The sequence below is a fragment of the Sander lucioperca genome, chromosome 8, assembly GCF_008315115.2.
Source record: "Sander lucioperca isolate FBNREF2018 chromosome 8, SLUC_FBN_1.2, whole genome shotgun sequence".
In the NCBI taxonomy this organism is placed as follows: domain Eukaryota; kingdom Metazoa; phylum Chordata; class Actinopteri; order Perciformes; family Percidae; genus Sander; species Sander lucioperca.
Window position 1 is genome coordinate 16130552 of NC_050180.1, and position 23570 is coordinate 16154121.

Below are 23570 nucleotides of genomic sequence, written 5' to 3' on the forward strand. Positions count from 1 at the left end.
TGTAATTACTGCAATCACACACTGCTCACACATACCTCTTTGGTTGTCCTACTGCTGTCTGATATGGTGAAAAGACTGTGCTTGCACATGTAGTCAAGTTGCTGGCTGTGGCTAATATCCTGCTTTGCACTCATTTGAACAGCAGAGTGACAAACACCTATTGTGTTATTGCATGTGACTGATAGCCTACGTTTGATGCCAAGTGGAGACTTATTTTTAACTAAATTAGTCTTTAAGTAGCCTACTCATATATATATAAGCTTAAAATTATGTTGCCCACACAGGCAATATTGCTGATTAAGTTACATGCTGATATCTATAAAACACTTAACCAACCACAAACCGCTGATCTCTCTGAAACACGCCCATGACCCTGGAATGATCCACTGTTGGGCTGGTGGTGTGAGTTATACATTCCAAAATCCTTTATTTTGCAGACAAAGAGCCATAGCTCAACTATCTATGGTAGAAAAACACTTTAATTGTATTTTCAATATATGTAAATTGTCTATTCATTACGAAAAGTAGTGGGCGTGGTGTATGTATGGTTTATAAAAAAAAGCCAATACCCCTGCGCATCACCTAATGGTCAAGGTGCATTTTTCTGACGCGGAAGCGATTTCCAGCTGTCAAACAGATTTTGGTAAATCAGTTTCAGCTCTCGGCTAAAAAGAAAATAACAGTCGACGTTACTTCAAAATGGATAGTCCACGCTGGTTGCCCTTGGAGTCGAATCCAGAAGTATGTAATTTTGATAATTCTTCAAACTACATTGTTTAATTGAAGTCATTCATTCACAAGCATGTGATGGCTAGCTAGCTAGCTAACTTGTAGCTAACGTTAACAGTTAGAACAAAAGCTGGAGCCGGTATGGCTGCTTTGCTAAATCCCAAAGCAATTTGATTCATATTTTTATTTGTGTCTTTTCATTTCAGGTCATGACAAAGGTGAGTATTTTCTTCTGATTTAATTTAACACCAGATGGGTCTGAATAATCAGCCGCAATGCGACTTGCAGAGGGACAAGGCCTACCCAGAATCAATGCTACAACCAACGTAACGTTATCATTAAAGAGTTAAAGTTATGAAATAAAGTAGCTACTGTCTGATAAACATAACAGAAGACAATAGGCCGCGAATAATTTGCCACAGATATTAACAGAAGTTATTGTTAGTAGCATGCTGTAATTGTAATATATATTTTATGAAGTTGTCTTACCCTATTTTCCGAGCTTCATACATAAAACAAATTGCATGGTTAGTTACACTCCGTGCAGCTGTACAAGACATTTTCTCTAACATCATCCTGACAATGTAGCTTCTGACCTGAAGTAAAAATGTCCAACTTAAAGAAGCCAAAACCTCTGAGCAGTAACCCTAGACTAATTGCTGTCCACATTTAACAATGTCAAGAGGTTGAAAACTCCCTGTAAAATACAGCGTTACCCATATATTCTTTGTAGTATTTTATATAAAAAGGGGACAGCTGTTTTTTATTTCCCAAGGATTTTTAACAGAAGTTTAGTATGCTGGCATGCAGTGATTATTCATTGTTACAGACAGGCATTCTAGCCTTTTTGGGATTGGGTAGGAATCAGTTGTTTTACATTACATGTCATTTAGCAGACGCTTTTATCCAAAGCGACTTCCAATTAAGTACTTTCAACCCTGAAGGTGCAAACTCCAGACAACAAGTAGTAAGTGCAAGTACATTAGCTTTAAATAAGCAAAACTACAAAGAGCCATATGAAAGTGCAGCTTCAAGATATATATATATATATATATATATATATATATATATATATATATATATATATATATATATATATATATATATATATATATACACACACACACACACACACACACACACACACACACACACACAGTATCTCTCAGAAGTGAGTACACCCCTCACATTTTAGTAAATATTTCATTATATCTTTTAATGGGACAACTCTGAAGAAATTACACTTTGCTACAATGTAAAGTATTAAGTGGACAGCTTGTATAACAGTGTAAATGTGCTGTCCCCTCAAAATAACTCAACACACAGCCATTCATGTCTAAACCGCTGGCAACAAAAGTGAGTACACCCCTATGTTAAATTCCCATAGAGGCAGGCAGATTTTTATTTTTAAAGGCCAGTTATTTCATGGCTCCAGGATACTATGCATCCTGATAAAGTTCTCTTGGCCTTTGGAATTAAAATACCCCACACCATCACATACCCTTCACCATACCTAGATGATTTTATGGAAAGTACCCCATGCCAATCTCTAGGTATGGTGAAGGGTATGTGATGGTGTGGGGGTATTTTAATTCCAAAGGCCAAGAGAACTTTATCAGGATGCATAGTATCCTGGAGCCATGAATAGAAATCTGCCTGCCTCTATGGGAATTTAACATAGGGGTTTACTCACTTTTTTTGCCAGTGGTTTAGACATGAATGGCTGTGTGTTGAGTTATTTTGACGGGACAGCACTTTTATATTGTTATGCAAGCTGTACACTTAATACTTTACATTGTAGCAAAGTGTAATTTCTTCAGTGTTACCCATTAAAAGATATAATGAAATATTAACTAAAATGTGAGGGGTGTACTCACTTTTGTGAGATAGTGTGTGTCTATCTATCTATCTATCTATCTATCTCAATCAATCAATCACTCAACAAAGCACCTGGACAGTCGTTAAGTCACTTTAAGTAAGACCACGAAATTCTTGCCAAAAAACACAGCAAATCCAGCAAAACACACAGCAGAAGTAGAAGAAGCAGCAGAACCTACAGTAAAAGCAGCAAAGATAAGAGGCAAGCAACAAATGCAGCAAAACCAAGTAGCAAACAGCAAAAGGCAGCAGAATGAGCAATGAGTTGTTCCTAATTGTAATCAGGACCCAGCTACGTACAACCTTACTTTGAGTTAAACTTGTCTGCCAGGTATTGTTAGGTTAGCTTTTTGTCTTTGTGTGCATACAAATTTACTCTCAGCTTTTGTGTAGTTCGTCAATTGCTTGGGTATGAGACCAACCTGGCAATTCGGAGATGTATATGGATTGGATCCAGAGCTGCTCAGCATGGTACCAAGACCAGTGTGCGCAGTGCTACTTCTCTTCCCAGTGACAGAGAAGGTACATCTTTGGTGTAAAATGTATTAACTGCATGTTCATGAACCATAATGGATATCTCCACATTATGCATGCAAACAATGTTCAACAGATAGTTCTCTTCTTTCCTACTTGTGTCCAGTATGAGGCATTCAAGCAAGAAGAGGAGGAGAAACTCAAGGGTCAGAAACAGGAGGTCTCTCCTGACGTCTACTTCATCAAGCAAACTATTGGAAACGCCTGTGGAACTATAGGATTAATTCATGCAGTGGCAAACAACCAGGCTCGCCTGGATTTTGGTTAGTATTTAGTCTGTTCACTGTTTTCATTTGTCAAGTATTTATTTTGACAATTTTTTTTATTATAGGAAATATTTATTATAGGAGTACCATGTGGTAATTTTATATAGACTGTTTATTTAATTACCAGAAAACATGCTATATTGGGATATATTTCGTTATCGAGATATGAAATGACCTATATCGGGATAGAAGATTTTGTACATCCCAGCCCTAGTTCACGTGATACGCAGTGGTAGAGATGCGAAAGATTCCCATGTTTACAACTTGAGTGACGACTCAAGGCGGTTGTTAGTCTGGCTATCACCAGACCAAGCTCAATCTTTTAAGATTGACCATTAGTCTGGGGAGTCTGCTCTGTATTTTCTACTGCAGAGGCGTGATCAACGGGCATTGTTCAAATGACTCTGTACGCAATTGGATAGTCCTTCAACCAATCGGGTGACGTAGCAGTGACAGCGGCATCAACGGGTTGCTGCGCTTCAGTGGACGCCATGTTGAATGTAAACAAAAAGCTGCTTGGTCGATTCTCTATCGTCATCGTGTTAAACCCGCCAATAGCGCGCCAGGTGGATAAGCCAGTTTGTGATGGGTCCCCGCAAATTTGCAATGGAAGCAGGATAGATAAACGTACAGGTTTCCAGCCTGAGCTGCAGGGCGAAATCAAATCGCCGGCAGATCGGGCTGGGTTTACCCAGTCTAGGCGGTTGTATGATTGTAAGTTGATCGAGTGTGGGTTAAAATGACTGTGTGAGTTGACAATATAACACTATATATCCATTACATTTGGGTTGTATTACATTTTGAGAAAAACACAATACCTTACAATACAAAAGTCTCCAATTGACACATCACCCAGTGTTTTCTATAGATTTTACTGCATGTTGTTCTTTCTCCTCAGATCCCGATTCTCCTCTTAAGAAGTTTATTGTGCAAACCTCTAAAATGACCTCAGAGGAAAGGGCCACTTTCCTGGAAAAAGACGAGGTAAGAAAACGCTGAAAAGAAAATCTTTGCTCAAGGATGGGGTGATAGAATGATTATATAGGGTATTTTACACTGTTCCTTAAGGTCTCCTAATAGGGTATGTAACATTGGTTGGGCTGAAAATTGCTCGAATGCTATTTTATGGGTTCTTAACTACCCTGTGAATATGGCCCTATTTGTAACAAGAGCTTTTCTTCCAAATATGGTATGCTCATGAATATTTAGATGAGCTGATTGGTTTGAGCGAACCACATACACATCCATTGGAGACGAGACAGCAGGTCTCATATTTCAGACACTGCAAAGTTGTACATTGTCTGCTATTTCGTTATTAAATTCACTTCTGAGACTTTTTTATGCGAGAAATCAACTATGTAAAGCTCAAATATGGGCCGTTTTACGAAAATTGATGGCTAATTGCAAATTTGGTAAGGTAGGAGCTCCACACAGTCTGACGAGAAAATGGCAACCTCCATAACCAGTGAAAGTCACCGTTTCTCGGTTACTGGACTACTGGGGCTCGGGGCTCCGCGGAGCTGGCTGGCTGCCAGCTGCCGGCATAACTAGACTATATTTACAGTTTGAATTTCGTCACGCCACTTATATAACATCTACCCCAAGGTCTTATAAAGCTAACAATGGTGTCCGATTTCAATTTAATGCATTTTTGTGAACATTAGGGATTTTGTTAGCTGCTACTGTCCCTTCAATCCTATGTCTACAGATCGCGGCTAGTTAGCTTCACTTTCGGCATAATTAGAGTATATTTACAGTTTGAATTTCGTCACGTCACTTATATAACATCTACCCCAAGGTCTTATAAAGCTAACAATGGTGTCCGATTTCAATGTAATGCATTTTTGTGAACATTAGGGATTTTGTTAGCTGCTACTGTCCCTTCAATCCTATGGGTAAAGATCGCGGCTAGCTGCAGGCCCTGGAGCTCCATCAGGGCCTCGGCATTTTGTAGTCCAGTAACCCAGAAACGGTGACTTTGCGCGGGTATGGAGCGCCGCTGGCTTCCCTTCGTGACGGAGATCCAGCTAGCTCACAGCGAGTCTATGAAGTAGGACACGCCGGGCGGCGAGGCAGCACCGGCCGCTGTCACGTAGCCTGCTGAGCTCCTGCTGAACTGCGACACACAGTCGGACAAAATTTGCAATTAGCCATCAAGTTTCGTAAAACGGCCCATATTTGACCTCTACATAGTTGATTTCTCACATAAAAAAGTCTCAGAAGTGAATTTAGTAATTAAATAGCGGACCTCTGGAGATCTGCATGACCTAGCTAGATTCAGAAGACTGCTGACCTCAGGTCAGTGGTGTAGCCATGGGTGTAGCCTATGCAAATGTTGGGGCGTGACAAAGACTAGGAGTTGAGATGCTTACGTCAACTTTTAGCTTTGTTCAGATTCGCCCGTTTTCAGCGGCAGTTTCAAAATGTGAGATTTGCAGAGGATAAGGGTATCAATGGGATTTTGAGCTTCTATGTATGTCCTATTTACCCACCGAACTGTCGTTATTCAACTATGACAAGGTAAAATCGGTTTTGCATTCTATCACCCCTTTAAGTGTAAGTTATTCTTTTTTTATTCCGCTTTTCACAAAAAGGAATTAAGGGTTTGTGCTCATTGTATATTTTTCCATTATGTTAGTCTGTGTTTTGGCCCCAGACCTTTTTATCAGTGTCACGACAATCTAATCAATACCGTTTTGGTCTCCTTACTTGTTGAGTGAGGACACCATGGGAAACAAATCATCTATATTTCCTGGTACCTCTTAGTAGGGCTGGGCGATATGGAGAAAATGAAATATCGCGATATTTTTGACCAAATACCTCTATCGATACCGCAACGATATTGTAGTGTTGACTATTGGTGCTTTCACAAAATATTTACACAATAAGATTTTTGATAAATAATCATCAGTAATGTGGATATAATGACTAAGTGGGTAAAGGCAAATAATAGAACAGTTACAACAGTCTGGTAAGTTCAGAAAATGACATCACTTTACCGTAACGCAGCCTTTAAAACCAGTAAAAGACAACACTTATGCCATATTACGATATCCAAACTCTAAGACGATATCTAGTCTCATATCACAATATCGATATATTGCCCAGCTCTACCTCTTAGGCATTTACAGTTTTGTATAACAACTCTGTAGCTGTCATTTGTTTTAATTATAATACTGGCCTTGTGTACATAAAAATCTTAAATGTGTATGAGATTGGCCAAATTAACATGAAGGACAATACCATCAATTAAAAAAAACAAAAAAAAACTACCAGTGGCCACTGCATACCCAGCAAATCACTGGCTTTTTTTCCTACTCTCTGTTTCAGAGTATACGTGTTACACATGAATCCAGTGCACAGGAGGGACAGACTGAGGTTTGTATTGCGTTTTAGACGATCCGTGTTGTCTGAGGATGCTTCTGCCAAACCAACACCACTCTTTCTGTGTTGAATCTCAACGAATGTTTTGACTGAAAAGCACATTGTTTATTTCTTCTGTGTTTTAGGCCCCAAGTTTAGATGAGAAAGTGAATCTGCATTTTATAGCCTTTGTGAATGTTGCAGGACAGTTATATGAACTGGGTGAGTTAACCACTTTTCTATCAAATGTATTGAGTAGCATTTGTCTCCTTGTTGATGCTAATTACTTTAATTCCATATTTAGTGGTTGCAGGTTTGAAAACGTCTTGATGATCTCTCCCTTTTTTTTATATATATATATATATATATATATATATATATATATATATATATATATATATATATATATATATATATATATATATATCTCTCTCTCTCTCTCTCTCTCTCTCTCTCTCTCTCTCTCTCTCTCTCTCTCTCTCTCTCTCTCTCTCTCTCTCTCTCTCTCTCTCTCTCTCTCTCTCTCTCTCTCTCTCTCTCTCTCTCTCTCTCTCTCTCTCTCCCCCCTAGATGGCCGAAAGCCTTTCCCTATTGTCCACGGAAAAACTTCAGAAGATACTTTCCTCGAGGTAAGACATCACAGAATAAAACCGACAAATTGTCATAAAAAATATCTTCTCAAGTTGCAATTTTCTGACGTGTTCGATTGCACTGCAGGATGCTGTCGAAGTTTGTAAGGTCTTCATGGCTCGCGACCCTCAGGAGGTTCGTTTCACCATCATTGCCCTTTCTAAAGATGCATACTGAGATAACTCCCATGTGTCCCCAGAAAACAAAAAAACATTACTGCCAAACATTCTCAAGTGCTGACTTTATTGGAAAATTAGATTTTTATTTTCTTTCAAAATACTTGTGGGGGAAATAAAATGTCAGGGATATCCTTCTGAAGTAATGTTCCTTTGTGGTTATACAGTACATCACTTGTTACAACTTGGATGAAATTCTAAGAGAATCAAAGTGCTCCTGTGCAACTTAAAGTATTTCTTCTTAAGATCAAAATGTTCCAGTTCCCCACTGCTGAACCATCTCGATAACTGTAATACAGATATCAGCTGTACTACCCTGACACTGCACTATAGTTGGTTTACATGGCATGTTTGGCTTTTAATTAAGTAAGAAATGAAATAAGTTTTCCACGTAACTAAGGGAAACTCACCTTCTTTATTACTCTTGGTTCAATGATACATGCTGTATGTAGTGATTTTTGATCATGCGTCTAACGACATGGTCAAATCCAGCTGAAGAAACATGTTTTGCAAGGCTTTCATTTCATTAATAGTTTTTGAAAAAAAAACAGGCAAAATAGTGTTGTATTCAGTAATGTTCTGAAAGGTTATCCAAAAAAAGTCTCCTGTAAGTGAGGCTAACTGAACAAAACAGACTGTACATCTGTGTGAAAGGTGCCTACATTTTTGTAATAAGAATTAAAGATTCTGTCAAATAAAAGGCAAATGTATTAAACATTTCTCTTGTGGTTCTTCTCTGTAACACCAACATTTTAGTTACACATTTATCTATTTACCTTTTGTATAAATTAAACTTTGATGGGTTTATTGTCGGGTGTATACAACTTGATCAGGCGTACTTAAGAGAATAAAATGCATTGACCAAATGAAATACTATTAAGAAATCAGAAGCCTCTCCCCTGGAAATACAAAATATAGATTTGAATGCAACCAGGAACCTGCTCTAAAAGTTGCCAAAAGCACCCAAATCTTACTGAATTTCATTTTCATTGGTATACCACTCTACTAATTTTAACAATTGAGAAATATTCAAAATATCTCCTTTTAGGAGTATGCCTTTTCGCTTTTTCTCAAAATGTAAAGGATATGTTCACATTTGTGAAGTCTCTTAATACAAAAGGTGACCATATTATGATGATGATCATTTATTTTGTTCATATTGGGCCCATACACCTGATGAGGTTTTTTTTTTTTTACATTTTACAGAAAAGGTGCACTTTTGCAAACTGCTCATGATTTCTTTGTTATATTCAGTCAAAACCAACCACGTGTGCTCACCAAAGGTGGACTTCTTCAGAGGCTACTCCTTAGACAGTTGTGAAAGAAGTACTCTGATTCTTTTAGGGAAAGTAAAAATACTAATATAGAAAATGTACTCCATTAGAAGCAGAAGTACATTCAAAATTGTATCAGTAATATCTCTTAGGGTTAAGGGTTAGGTTAGTCACTTACCAATTGATGGAGTTACATTTTTCACTAAGTCAGTTGTTTTCCAGGTCCTGCATTGCACCTTAACCGCCGCTGGGTGGCGTTGCAGGAAAGATATTTGTTTAACAAGAGAGTCGAACTCCTTAAAGTAGAGGAGTTTATCCAGGGACGCAAACTTTTTTTTTAACATTTGGTTAAACAGTTGCCACTCAGCAGCCCACATATTTAATACTATTTTGACCTGAGGAACTGTAAAGTGAGAATATGTTGTAGCTGGTTATGATCCAGTGTAGACTGTACGGGCAGCAGTGAAAACCTGGGATCAAAATAATCTTCAGAGGGAAATATCAGCCAACTTGTTTCACCTGGAAGCCGCTCAAAGGACCTGTGGGTGGTCCTCGGACCCCACTTTGGAAACTCTCCTGCCACAGCCTAATGCAGCTTAAACTTCATGAGAAGAGAATCCTGTCAGTGCCTCTACCAGACGAGGTGAACACGGGTCGGACTTAAGAAGACTCGTTAGACTGCTGCATAGCTGCGTGCATAGTGTGAAAATAGCCCAAAGAAACCAACCACAGGTGTGTCGGATGAAAGAACAGGTAAGCAATGCATAACTGTTACACCTTGCATTCAGGGATGAGCTGTTGGAAATGAACAATAAGAGGCATTTTTCCTGGATGAGTAGTGTGATTACACGTTCAGCTGTGATGCTCTAGATACTGCTTGACGAGTTTTGAGTGCGTTTTATTGTGTCTGCTTGTTTGGACTGGCCCACATTTTATGTCGCTGGACTTTAAATGCGGGCCACTAGGAAGCGATTTGGCCCGCCAGTGCAGCTCGGATAATACGTGTTTGTGATGGAGTGGCGTCAGCAGTCCACTGTCAGCTACGACGAAGCCTACTTGGAGGCGCAGAGATGGATTGAGGTGAGTGGAAACTATCTCAACACCTTTCTTTACAATAACTGACAAAACTATTGGAAATCATAAGGTGTAATCAAATTGGCAACTGCTTGTGATCACCATATTGCAATTCAGGAAGGATTTTACCCTCATATACAGTATGATAGTGTTTGGCTACTATGAGACCTGACATGAGCCTATTCAGGTGTAAAGCTGAGTTTTACTTTCCAATACATACCTGATTTCGAAGTATGTTGCTTGGGTTTCACTCAGCTGCTTACCCCAAAGTTTCAGATAATAGTAGTCTGGCAACAGATGCATGGAGGCATGTGTCACCCTTGACGTCATGTCTCAGGTAACTGGTAAAATAGAATCAAGTCTATTATTTCAGCCACTAGAAATCATCCAAGCATTAGCCATGCCCTCTGTCTTATCCGCCTGAGAATAGAGGTACATTGATTTGACCGCATTCATCATTATTGTTTGCTTGCTGCTTCCTTTGTTGGATCTTGCCTGTACCTGCTTATCAGTTTGTTTCCCAGGGTTTATTTGAGGCTACAGTTTCAAGCATGTACTGTAGTGAAGAGAAAATCACCATAGCAATTAAGAAAAACGATCTATTTTACCACACACCTACTCTAACCACAGATCAACCCAGATTAGAACAGATAAATTGACTGGGTTTGAGGTTTCCACCTTGCTTATGACACTTGCTATAAAATGTAATACTTGTAGCCATACACAGCATATTCATATTGCTATTTCAGATGTCGGTAATTAATCAAAAACTTAAAAAAGGAATCACACGCTATGGCTTCTGTGATGTTTATGACAATTTCTTAACAATATGTAATAGTAGTAGAGGTTTCAACAGGTGATTCCTTTTTTGAGGCAGAACATTTTATTTTTATGGTCATAATGTACCCGGTAAGCAATATGCAAAACAGCTACCAACTCAACAAAAACCTATCCACCAGCCCTTTTTATTTCCAAAATGACAAATTATTTAAAGTTTCCATCCAACCTCCAGCCAGACTCTCATTCCTTCTTTTCTTTTTACAAGCGGGTAAAATTATGTTTCCCCATCTCGCAAATTCTCTTCCCAGCAGGGTGGCGTGGAGCTGCTGCACGGCTGTAACTAAACAAATATTGTTCTAATTTCATGAGGGGTGAATCTGAATTCTTCTGATGTGACATCAGTGTCTCTCCCACTTGCACACTGGCCCATTGTAGTGGCTTACCTCGTAGACGGTGGTGGGGGCATGATCTCAGGCAGGGTCAGGAAGATTAGTGAGAGAGAGCAGGAAGCTGAACAAGTTGAATAGGTAAAGGTACCGGCCATGCTACGAGTATATTTACAGTGTGGGTATGAGAGGTTTAGCCGCAGGGGAAATACAATAGCAATCAGAGACCAAGTTCTGGCACGAGACAAACACTTTCCCCTCAAAGACCAAGTTTTGTGGCTATTGGATTCTGCCACTGAATGATTAACAAGCTGCTTGGCTTCATAGCACTTTAAACAGAGGCATGTGTGCATGGCGAGGTTGGTGGTATTGTTAAAAACTAGAAGAAATGGTCTGGAGCCTGTCACATGGACACATTCCGGCATTAGCTGCCATGGCTGTGATCATAGTCCCCTCAGAGCTGGCCTGCTGTCAGCACAGGTCGCTGTGTCCTACAACCACAGGGCTGAGTAGAATAATAGAAGTCCTTGTTAATTGAATAGAAAGGCCATAAGTGTGAATGTTTTGACGATTGAGAACAAGTGGCAGCGTTTATGCAACTTACAGGTCAGAAGGTCATGCATATGCCCCCCTGTAAACACAAACAGTCTGTTATGAGTAATAACTAAGTTAGTTTGCTTGTTAGTAATCTAATCAATGCTTATTTAATAGATCCAATCTGTTCCAGTGCTTTTTATGGTTTCACTGATGGTTTTAGCAAATATAGCTTGTTGTATTAATACATCACAAGCATAGTGCAGCAGTGTCAGACATGTCATGCTAGTTTTTCTTTTGTTAAAGCTACATTGTGTAAGAATTTCTCCCATCTAGCGGTGAAATTGTATATGACAACCAACTGAATATTACTTTCTAGCCCTTCCTCCTACGGTGGCTGAACCCGAAATTAGCTCTCTCCATCGTTTACACGCAGCTGTTCTAGCCACTCCAATATTAACTTTGGTGTTGTTGCTTTGCCTGTCGCGTTGTTGTTTTAATTCTCTTTTTCGCTTCCCTGGCGAGTAATCTCCCCCTTGCATTCGTCACGGTGCCAATAGGTGTAAGAGGGCGAAATGCGGAGGTATGTCCCTCTTTGGCTAATGTATTTTAAAGATGGAGGCCCTACATGGCTGCCGTCATTCGAGCGAGTCGCTCATATGTATTCTGAACGATTCTGAATGTCAGATTCTATGCTTACGAGAATATTTTGATTAGTTGGTTGAAGTAATTACACATGAATGAGCACATATTTGTGAAAAAACAAGGGTTTTTGCTAAGAATCAACTCAAAAAATTACACAATTTAGGTTTAAGGTTCTAATGGACAAGAATATTTTCTCAAAGAGCCACTCAGGAAGGTGTTACCCAAAATACTTAGAATACCTCTTTAAACAGGTTTTAGGTAGGGCTTCACTACAGCCATTGATTTGCTTTAAGGTCATGTAGTAACCCAGGCCATAATCTGTATAGGATTTCAGCTCTGGTTTTGGTTTTACTCCCCTGCGTTTGTGTGTGGCTGGTTGAAAAGAACTGCATTGTGTTCCTCACATACTCTGGAACAAAGCAGCCAATCAAAGGTAACACGATCCGATGGATTTCTTGTAGTGTTGTTACTTATCTTCATCTTGTTGTTGCTGAAGCAACTCCAAACATCCTTGTGGTTTTGGTGTATGTTTTGGGGGAAACAATGTAACACAATGCCACATTGGCAGTTGACATTGCTTGAATTTATTATTTTCATTTTCAATCAATCTGCTGAATATATTCTCACAATTGATTGTTTTTGTCCATAAAATGTCAGAAAATAGTGCGATGTGCCCATTTTAATAACCCAGAGCCCATGGTAAAATCTTTAGATTGTTCTATCAACAGTCCAAAACTCAAAGATATTCAATTTGCAATGAAATAAAACAGAGGAAAGTAGCAATTCTACATGTTTGAGAAGCAGGAACCAGACAAAGTTTCCTCTTTCCTTGAATTTGTATAGTTTTTTTCCCCACTTATCTATTTCTAGTAACTTATGGTGGTCCTGCAGCCAATACTCATGAACGGCCTTTTGTGACCAATGTTTCTGTGTTGTTTTATCATACCTTGAGCTGTGTGACCGGACCGGATCATTAGTCACCTCACTGTAGCGCCCTTTGGGTTTTTTGACTGTTTAGATAAAGAGCAATTAGAAACTAGGACACATGCATTCAGATGTACTCACGTGAAGCAGGACCTCACACAAGAAGCCATTCACTCACAGTTACATGCTGATGTAGTTAGTTCTATTTTTCTGATATGCTGATGGGGTTGATACTGATTGCTTCTACAGTGGTATATTTTCCTTGAGTCAGATCCCTGAAATATTTGCAGAAGGTCCCAGTTGCCCTCTGATGACCCATGCCCCTGTCCTCTGCAAAAATGTTTCAGGAACAATTAGTGGAAGGGGGGGGGGATACTTGAATACTGGTTTGCCTCAGTGCCCTGCATGAATAAACAATAGCTGTGGTCACAGACCCAGACCAAAGACTACTCAAATCCTCTGATCGGTTTTGTTCTACCGAGACAGAATTCTTGGTTCACTGCAATAATAATAATTTGAATTTGAATAATTTTTTTAACTTTAAGAGCCCGTAATGAATTCTGAATACCACATTCTATCTTTTAATGCCGGGGGGGGAAAAGTCATAACAAGACCCAGTTCTTCAACATGTTTAGCAGTACATTCTTAAGGGGAGCGACGGTTTGGTTTTGCAGGAAGGCAAGCTGTTTTTGAAATTTCTGCTCCTGCTTTAAATCGCCCGTGTTAAATCAGAGTAGCAGTATGTTGTTGCAGATTAGAGTTGTTATCCCACATGGTGGGTTCAACTGGAGAGAGAGGGCACAGCAGGCTGGATCTAAGGGGAGTTAATACCTCTAATGATGATGATAGAGAGGAGAAAACTATTCTGTTACAGCCGGCTTAGTGCAAGCTTCAGTGCTAGGGTGGGTCCCACCTTCCACACGTCAACTAGGAGATAATATCTTAATTATCACCTTCATTTTGTTTCTTTGTTACTTTGATGTTTTTTCTTACACATTTTCTTATCAAACATCTTAAGCCAGCACCAATATAGATGTAATCTAAGTGATTGTGCTCTTTCCATGTGCATTGTTTGTTTGCATACATGAATCCTAGCTGTTGCCCCCACATACAGAACAGCAGGGGTCAGGATTTCATATGCCAACTGCAGCACCTGACTGTTTATACACTATACTGTAAAGTTTGTTTTCTGTGTGTGTGAATATGTTTGCAGCTTTGCCTGTCTGTGTTCCTGTTTATTGTTTTTCAGTGTCTGGTTATGATTTTATTTTTGTCAATGAAGGAGGAGTAGGCCAAGATCCCATTATGTTTTGTAAACAAAACAAGTATTTCCCAACAATAGCTTGATCGCAGTGTGCGTTATTCATCTGTTACAACATGGTCTAATTCTTTTGGCATGATGGGTATTTAAGGCTATCTCAGGTTACCCAGGGTGCGGTCTGAGGTGTAACATAACTTTGTGTGAAATAATAACAGTGTCCTCTAGGCAGTCTATCTAATTGTTCTGGTTTCTCCTGCCCTCCACAAAATGATGGCCTGTGCTTAGCTATGCCAGTAATTGTTCCAGCTTTGGTCCCTTTTCCTTGAAAGGAAAACGGCACATCCGACCAATTTGGTTTGTGAGACCCATTCGACTTGTTTTGCCTTGTGCATAAGTGTGTGCTTGTGTATGCGCTTTGGTTAATGGCAAGCTGTCTTAGCTTACTGGGTACTTACAGTATAATATGTGTGTTCCTCTGCCCTATTGGTAATGTTAAGTAATGCATTTCCATGCAGTCAGTTCCAATACTATTAATAATTAGCGACTGTTATGAAACTAATTCTGCAACAATGTGGCTGCCAGTCCTCCCAGTTTGTTTCTTTTACTGGGATCATTACGCAGGATATCTCAAAAGCTGGTTTAAATGAAATATGTTGGAGAGTTAGGCCATGGGCCAAGTGATTAGTGTTTGATACGGATCCAGGATGTTTCAGAAAGTTTTCTAGAGCAGTACAAAGCATTTTTGAGCATTTTTGCTATTTACTCATGAAGTACTGCATTTACTAGAATGCAACATGTATCCATGTATTCATGTCTATACACATAGACAACAACATTTTCTAAAATAATAAATATAGAGGATTGTGCAGAATTAGTAGTAGTATGCACTCTAATTGCTTTCTAAGGTTATGGAAGGTGTTGGATTTAGTAGCTTGGGTACTGATTGTTTAAGACGTTGATGGTGGAAACATTCCAGCAAAACAGAACAGGAAGCTCTGTTAAGGTGTGGCCATCAACATGCATTTGATATCCCATAACACGGTTTGACATGAAAACTTTAAAAAACATACCAGTGTTGCCTTTTTGAGGAAATACAGATTGCATATATGAAATGCTACAAATTGTGGATGTAAAAAAGCTACAGATGAGGAGGTTTGTTTCTGTGTGTCTACTGTATATGTGCATTTGTTTAAGTGTGTAAGCTGGACGTCACACATGCAGTGTGTGTATGTTTTTCTGCATAATGACTCTTGGTGTTCGTGCAGTGGTGGTTTGAGATCATGGGAAAGGCATGAGGCTATAACACAGCGCTGTGTCCCTCCAGCGCTCCAGATGCTCCCATAGCCTTGTGGCTTGGGCAGCCTGGCTCCAGCACAGTTTTAGCACAGCTCTCCAGTTTACCAGTGGCTGTTAGCATTAAAGTGAGAGGAATGGAGCCACTTGAGAGCCCCTGGGGAATACCTGACGAACTCTGCTCAACTCTGTCCCACAGACACTGTAGGAACTCTGGAGGAAATACCTCTGACTTCCTCTGCTACTGTTCTCAACATCCTACCTTTCTTCTCCAACCTCCCCACTCCACCACACACACACTAACCCCCGCCTCCTCTCCGCACCCAACCCTTCTCGCTATTTTGCTCACTGTTTTTGTATCCCTTTTTTCCAGGCAGTAACCAAGAAAACATTTGGGAGCGACGACTTCCGATCAGCGCTGGAGAATGGGGTTCTGTTGTGTGAGTAAGTACTGTGCTGTTCCCAGGCACCTCTCTTAAGCCACTTATTCATATGGAAGCCCTCTGCTCTCCTCCAGGTCTGCGCTCCAATGTAAGTGTTACTGATATTTCCCAGCCAGACCCCCTGCCGGGTCACTGTTTGTTTGTCAGCCACATAAAGTGAGCCAGTGTTTCCAGACAGCACAATAGAGGTCGTATTGTGTAGTTATTTGATGTTTCCAGTGTCAGATCTGCCCTCTGTGGTCTTGAGAATATGAAGTGTGATCTATTTCAAGAGGAGTTGGGTTGCCTGTTTGACAGATGTTATAGATCTGTGGATGGGCAGAGTGCCATCCTTTACTTTAATGAGAGCTGTGAGAAGCCGTGTAGTGAATGGTAAGCCTCCAGCTGAAACCACATCGGAGAGCCAGGGCACCCTGCTTTCTCATTAGCCCGGATGCATCAAGAGTTTTGATGAGATAGAGGAACAAATTTATTTAGAATTGGCTTTTGCATTGATTCACCAACTGCTCATTTAGGACTTGTGGTGTGTGTGTGTGTGTGTGTGTGTGTGTGTGTGTGTGTGTGTGTGTGTGTGTGAGAGAGAGAGTGTGAGAGAGTGAGAGAGTGTGAGAGTGTGAGAGTGCGTGTGTGCATTATGTCCCTTTTATACATGTCTATGTAGGCAGCCCTGGTTGATGGACACAGTTATGTGATTTGCACGAATAAGCAGGAAGCTGTAATTGCCAGCAGCCCATGCAGAATCTTCCAAACCTCTATTGGTATCGTTTCAAAGAAGAAGCCCATCGTTCTGCTGATTTGAGCCTGACTCCACTGTTTGCTCAACAACAGAGACACTTTCATTCAGGAATCTGTCCACGTTTTCACAGCGTGAGGAAGAGGAAGACAGAGATTAAATCGCTTTCACTTAGAAACTCAGCCTCCATTCCCATTGTGTTGTGGTTATCACAACTGCTTGGAAGGGAATGTTTAGTGTGGGTCACACACATGATTACATCCTACTTAAGTTGCAATGTGTTATCTGATGAAATATTACCGCTTTCTATTGTTTCACCGCTAAATGAGTAACTTAAATTCACATTCCTTTTGCATTCTTTCTCTGCATCTATTGTCAACCTATTCTCAAACCCCCCATCCCATCCACCCAGTCTGTCTGCTGAGAGAGCAGAAGATACTCAGTGCAAACACCTTAACTCATTTAGTCTCATGTTGAGCTTGCACAACGCTGTTTTTTTATCTGCGGATAAAGATTTTACATGCAATACATATGACCAATTTATATACCTAACAGTATAAAAAACTTTAATATTAAAAGTTAATATTAGCTTGACCAATTACGACATTAAATGCTGTTTACTTGTTTGCGCATCCATCCATCCATTAATATATGTGAGAATGTAGTCGTTCAATCTGCAACAATTTGGATAATCAATTAATCAATCAATTGCAGCCCTACTCCGAGTATACATAAAGTATGCAATGTGAACGCAAGACCTGCACAACAGAGTATTTTTTTTACACTGTGGCATGTTTGTATTATTTGGGGAATTTCTACCTTCCCTTTTTAAGACCCTTTGAATAAATGCATCATCATCTATCAAAAAACATTACTGTTTTTCTGAGCTGATATGTGGTGATTCCAGGTTTGTTTGGGGTTGTTCCAGTAGAATAGGGTATGTTTTAGGAGTGTGTTTACATCATGGTGCAGCACTAACCATTTTCTAAACTGAAACCAGGTGGCCACCATTAAACAAAGTCGTAAACACACAACACCAAGACTTTGCAACACTTTTTTTCATTTCTTTTTAATTAGACCAGCCTAGCCAATGACCAAGTGCTTTCACTTACCATCTTCCTTTCCCTAATATTCTCTCTCTCTTTCTTTTGCTCGCAGTCTGATCAACAAGATCAAGCCTGGTATCATCAAGAGGGTTAACAGACTGCCCACACCTATTGCTGGACTGGTAAGTCTCTTTTTTTATTCAGCTTAAATGTGGGACATAGGACATTGCATGTACATTTTGTTACATGTAAAATATATCTTAACACATAACCTCAACAGCTCCTCCTTTTCTTTTTCTTTTTTTGTGTCATGTTATTACTGTTGTAAACATGTCGTTGTTGTGTTGAGTATGTGTTAAGATGTGAGGAAGCAATACAAGGTGCAGCAGTCGAGCCAGCTGGTGACAGGTCTGAGGCATGGCTGCCAATGAGAGAGAGGTGTTTGCCTCAGTAACTTGTCGCTCCTCATAACCATCCACACTAATAAGTTAGTTAACGTGGTGCTGCTTGAAAGGCCACTAGCCGCATTTGAGTGCACCCTAAATATGATGTCTGCCATGCTTGAGGCTGCGTTCAATCAAAGTCATTTAAGACAAAAAGTCTTTGTACTGGTATATAATTAGGTTTTTGATTGAGTGACGGGAGGTCAGAAGGGGGCAGAGTTTGGTTTACGTAATAACCTGTTATTGAACCAGTGTTTCTCAACTTCTTCACCTTTTTAGGCCTGGCAATGTCTTCAAATTGAAGCAGCTTGTGGCAGAGGCCTTCTGGGCCACAGTGGCTCAGTTGTTTTGGGAGTGTCTGCATGCAAGTACTCGGGAAGTAGAGGTTTGAAAACCCTACCTTAAACCCATCCCTCACAAAGCTCTCTCTTGTGGGAGTAATTGAGTCCAGCTGTCTAGGGGAATTATGGAGAACCCCAACCTTAATCCAACCAGTCTGAGTGTATGTCGGTGGGCTCAGTAACATGCAACATGTTTGGCAAGACAATGACAAGTTTGCAGAAGAAGAAACAGACTAGCATTCATGCTAGATGTAAACCGTAAACATGGTATTTGCTGTACCAAACACTGTACCATCATATCTGTGTTATGACATAAATCAAATGTCCTGTCAGTTTGTTTTGGACTGTTAGTAATTTAACTGGCTGGGCACCTGCTGAGGTAATGAGGTAAAGTATCTCCTCCATCAGTAGCGCTGGTGTGGTATTTCCGAGACTTGGACACAAACCTGAAACCACCTGATCATAAATTCTCCAGCAAATGTGAAGGCTCTTAGTTGGCCAGCGGCTATCAGTTACTGCCAACCACATGGAGAAAAGTGGGGAGCTCTCCAAACAAACATTACTTACTCTCACTCTGCTGTGAGAATAGCAGTCAAGTAGTATGCTAAGATTGTCCTCTATCTCTCATCTCTATAAATAGTATTGTGTCTGTTCTTTAAGTGATGGAATTAAGTGTTTGAAATTTTCAAATTGGATTTTAGCTGTGTTCTTTGAAATTGTGAAATAATTTAAGCATTAAATGTATATGTTTAGCCACTTGTCTCCACATAGTAAAGATTATTGCATAGGGTTTGTCTTCATGTATGCTATTCATCTCCCCTGAATGTTGTCAGGGAAGAAGAAACTGGTAAAATGCTGCTTTTCTAGTATGCCTAACTTCCAAAATGTTGCATTGCATGTGGAAGAAGGACAAAGAACAAGAGTAATGTTCTTAGTGCCTTTTAAAAATAAAGTACATACAGTATCACTTGAATCTGTGCTAAATGCAAATGTCTTTGCAAACATGCCTCATTGACACTCAAATATTTACATTTCATGTCATAGTCCTTTTAGTCTTGCTATCTGAACGATTTCAGAACTCAAATCGTTACCAGGCTTCAGCTCTGGTGGAATAAAAAGCCCAGTGAGGGAAAAAAGGGGAAAAAACGGAAATCTCTGGTTTTTCGGAATATTTAGCAACATTGGCTTCAGACCTGGGCCTATTCTTTGGCTTCGCTTATGTCCAAGGGAATGTTTCCCATGTCAGCACACTTCTCTGCCTGTTGCCGATCAGTCAGTGAATTGTGGGTTTAGGTCAAGGCACCCTGGTTCGGTCCCGGTTCTGCTTTTACCAGTGCTGGGCAGGAAGCCAACAAGTTGTGTGGTGGGTCGGCTAGCTACGTGAGCGGGGGCCCGGATTTGAGGCCCACTGGTCTGAATCCAGAGGGAGGGAGTTAAAGATGACTCCATCAGCATCTGCCCACCGTAAATACACTGTAATTGACATGGTGCTGGATGTTCCCGCATACACCAACTCCTTGGTGAGTTGAGGTAGAAGTGGGAGGAGATAAACAGACAGTCTCATGACCCTGAATGTGTCTTTACTCATCTAAATGCCTGTGTAATCATACGTGCAATGACAGGCATTTGACCATGTTTTGTTAGTGTATTTGTATGTATGGGTGCATGTTATGACTGGATCTGACTGTTGGGAAAGGAGGGTATTTTATAGGGTCTGTTTCAGGAGATGCAGCATTTTAAGTATTCTTCTTGGTTTATTTTCACAGGACTGAATGTGTAGCCTGATATTTTAACCATAGCTTTGCTTGGTGTTTGAAGGATTGCCAAGGGTCAGTTGAGGGTAATTGTAGAGCATGCCCATCTTAGACAAAGAATACAGTGGAAGAAATAGAGTGACCACAATGTGACCAGTATGGACAGAGAGCCTTTTTTTTTTTTTTTTACCAAATCAGACACCTTATGAGTCAAATCTTTCCGTCTCTCTGTGTGAAATGCTTAAATCAGGGTCCTACAGTCGGCATGAGAGGATTAGAGGCTGCTGGATGGTTTCAGCATATTTAGCAGGATTATGTGCAGGCACAAGTCAGCATAACATTCCTTCATCATTATCTCTGCAGGTTCTGGGACTGGTTGTTAGGGTGGGGGGAGGGCTTTTGTTGTATTCATAATGCTCTTTGAGGTTAAATGGCATTCATACCTACATAAGTGATATTCATTTTTTTTTATATAGGCCATGATTACATTAAGGTGAGTTTTTGTAAAATCAGGGCCTAACGTCCTCCGTGAGATTTTCATCTACATTGCCGCAATAAGGCTTAGTTGCCTTTTATAGCCTGCGTTGTTTCAGTGTATAGAAATAGTTGCTTAGTTTGTCCACCAGAGAGGACTGACAAGTTTGTTATTACCTCCACCAAGGAGGTCATGTTTCCAGTTTGTGTTTGTCCATTTGTTTGTTGGTTCATTGTTTGTTTGTTTTGTTTGTCAAACTTGGTGGAAGGGTATAGCATGGGCTAAGGAGGAACCCATTCAATTTTGGAGCGGATCTGAATCATGGGGCGGATACAGAAATTATCTTTCACTTTCGTTCACATAGCGAGATGGTATACTTTGTTATTTCTGACTGTACATGCTGTACACATTGAATAACCCCTTTTAAGTGAGAGCGATAAAGGTCTGTATGAGATAAAGCTTAAAATTCAAAACCCATGTAATTAATGTCAGTTACTCAATCCTATTCTGTATCAATCTGGAAAATTACATTATCATGTATATTACCAAGACAAAGCGGAAGAAGGGAAGATCTCTTCTGTGTTATAATGAATAAAGGGGGGCCCTAGAGACTGTATACAGAATTGGGGGGTTTGATCCTTGGCCTGTAGGGGCCCACAGTGACCTGTAGGGCCCGTCAAAGTGCCGTTCAGGGACAAGCAAAGCTGTTAGTAAGGGATTCCTGCACAGAGAGGTCAGCTCTGTCCTACCATTTGCTAATAAGCATGTTTGCCATTTAAATATAGAACTAGCTACCCCTTAATTATTCCAGCCCATGTTGAGGCCATGTGTTAGATCTGTCCCAATGGGAAGTGCAGATTTACAAACAAGACACTTGGAAATACAACTGGAAAAAGTCATAACCCCGGAAAGAAATTGTGTTTTCAAGGTTGAAGATTACTTTGAAACACATGAAATGTGTGTATATTTATAGATAAAATATATATATATATATATATATATATATATATATATATATATATTATTTTTGCTATTGTGCATTAAACTTCCACATCTGTGCAAATCATGTGCACACATATAGACTTTATGCAATATGAAGTGACTGACATAGTGTAGGACACTCCCATGTCCTCTTGAGTTGCTTCAGGAAAAATATTTCTCAGTTTCTGTCACCGACCGATGTTTCATAGCAACGAAATGTCTCCAAAATACTCCACCGCCCCACAGATTCCACAGGTATTCTCGAGTAAAGGGCTTGGCAGAGAGGGAGGGGACAGTTTCAGGGTGTGAAGAGAAGGAGACTGCAGTAGGCATTGTGCTCCTGTGTGTGTCAGTTTTGCACTTGCATGGCCGGTTGGGTGGGACTTGTGCAAAGCTCTGATGTTATACTTCCTCGTTTTGGTTTTGTCCCCATCCTAACCCAGCCCACAGGTAGCTTTGCTCCTGTCACTCAGCTCCTGTCATGCAGCCTCTCCCCCCCCTTGCATGTGTGTTTGTGTGTTCTGCACTGGATCACTTCTTATTTGCTACACACATGCTCCTCCCCGTCCCTCTCTGTTCTCTGCTGATATGAACTTTGGAAGCAATGAGTTGCAGGCTGTGTCCCTGCCAGAAAATTCTTGAGTGATTATTCTTTGCCTCTGCCTCTGAAGGTGGACAACCCTCATCCCTGCTTTGTTCTTTGTCCAGGACAACCTTAACGTCTTCCTCACGGCCTGCGGGAAGCTCGGACTAAAGGAAGCACAGCTCTTTCACCCAGGAGATCTTCAGGACTTATCCACAAGAGTTACAGTCAAGTAAGTTCTTATCTTGTGAGCATTGTAATATATTAATACTACTGTGACATTTTGATACCTGTCCTTGCCATTCACAGAGTTTAGGTCCTCCTGTAAGCTGAGTCCAACTCATGTTTCTTCCTTGATTGAACTAATTCTCACCTTCTATTTATGGTCCCATTGAACACAAAAGCATATATGACATTTAAATGTAGCTTTCATACTATACTGTATTTCAGAGCATGTGTCTCCTCATGTGAGGGATGATTTAAGCTGCAGTTAAAAAAGGTCAGGACTATTTTCAGTGTGTGTGTGTGTGTGTGTGTGTGTGTGTGTGTGTGTGTTCTTGTGTTGGTAAGCACTTGCTTAAGCACAGCTCTATGTATTTCTTTAAAATATGACAATTGACTCAGAAGAAAAGAGCATGTGCTCTCCAGCATGTCTGATCAAATTGATTTCCTTCTTGGTGCAGGTCTAGAAAAGACCCAATATTAGTCATGGAAGTCAATTACAGGCTATACATCTTAAAGCATTGTTTTTCTGATAGTGTGAACAGAAAGAAGTTCACTTTAGTTGGGGCATGAGTTAGCGAATGGGACAAAAAATGTCAAGATACTACTACAGTGTTTAAAGTTGTTTCGTTTCTGACAGTTGCTCTACTGTCAGTTGCGTGCCAGCCAGAGATGTATGCAGTATGTTGAACAACCTGTTCAGTTTTTACACAGGTGTGCCCTCAGGAGGGAGTGAGGTAAGGCAGACCTCTGAGCACAGTCCATCCACTGTGACACAGCACAAAGAAAAGTGCTTTAGCAG

At 40.3% G+C, this 23570-nt stretch overlaps 2 protein-coding genes across 20 annotated transcripts in view; both read left to right on the forward strand.

The window, feature by feature from the left end:
- Window positions 1–575: 575 nt before the first annotated feature.
- Window positions 576–8291, forward strand: uchl3 (ubiquitin carboxyl-terminal esterase L3 (ubiquitin thiolesterase)). Of its 2 annotated transcripts, XR_004897982.1 has the most exons (10): window positions 576–741; window positions 936–947; window positions 3001–3129; window positions 3248–3404; window positions 4306–4391; window positions 6738–6785; window positions 6917–6992; window positions 7341–7399; window positions 7488–7790; window positions 7972–8291. XR_004897982.1 is itself a non-coding variant. In XM_031288609.2 (9 exons), exons 1-9 carry the CDS (start codon window positions 700–702, stop codon window positions 7575–7577), a joined length of 699 nt encoding a protein of 232 aa, XP_031144469.1. In that variant the 5' UTR covers window positions 576–699; the 3' UTR covers window positions 7578–8291. The 2 variants fall into 2 exon arrangements, 1 of the variants encoding a protein (XP_031144469.1); XM_031288609.2 differs by having other exon boundaries at window positions 7488–8291.
- A 921-nt stretch (window positions 8292–9212) lies between these two features.
- The window catches only part of lmo7a (LIM domain 7a), a 48358-nt gene continuing 34000 nt past the window's right edge, over window positions 9213–23570 (forward strand). For 8 of the 18 annotated variants that reach the window (XM_031288719.2, XM_031288951.2, XM_031289023.2 and 5 more), the window contains exons 1-5: window positions 9221–9603; window positions 9816–9930; window positions 16121–16191; window positions 18082–18151; window positions 22672–22778. In XM_031288719.2, the coding sequence (XP_031144579.1) occupies window positions 9862–9930; window positions 16121–16191; window positions 18082–18151; window positions 22672–22778 (317 nt within the window). In that variant the 5' untranslated portion in view covers window positions 9221–9603; window positions 9816–9861. The other 10 variants (XM_031288876.2, XM_036003979.1, XM_036003981.1 and 7 more) reach the window with 6 other exon arrangements.

What these genes read in the sequence shown, in the direction of transcription:
- uchl3 (XM_031288609.2), top strand. Translation starts at nt 700, where the DNA reads ATGGATAGTCCACGCTGGTTGCCCTTGGAGTCGAATCCAGAA. An exon ending in AGGACAGTTATATGAACTGG is followed by an intron (nt 6,993 to 7,340) that starts GTGAGTTAACCA and finishes TCTCCCCCCTAG; the next exon opens with ATGGCCGAAAGCCTTTCCCT. An exon ending in CAGAAGATACTTTCCTCGAG is followed by an intron (nt 7,400 to 7,487) that starts GTAAGACATCAC and finishes ATTGCACTGCAG; the next exon opens with GATGCTGTCGAAGTTTGTAA.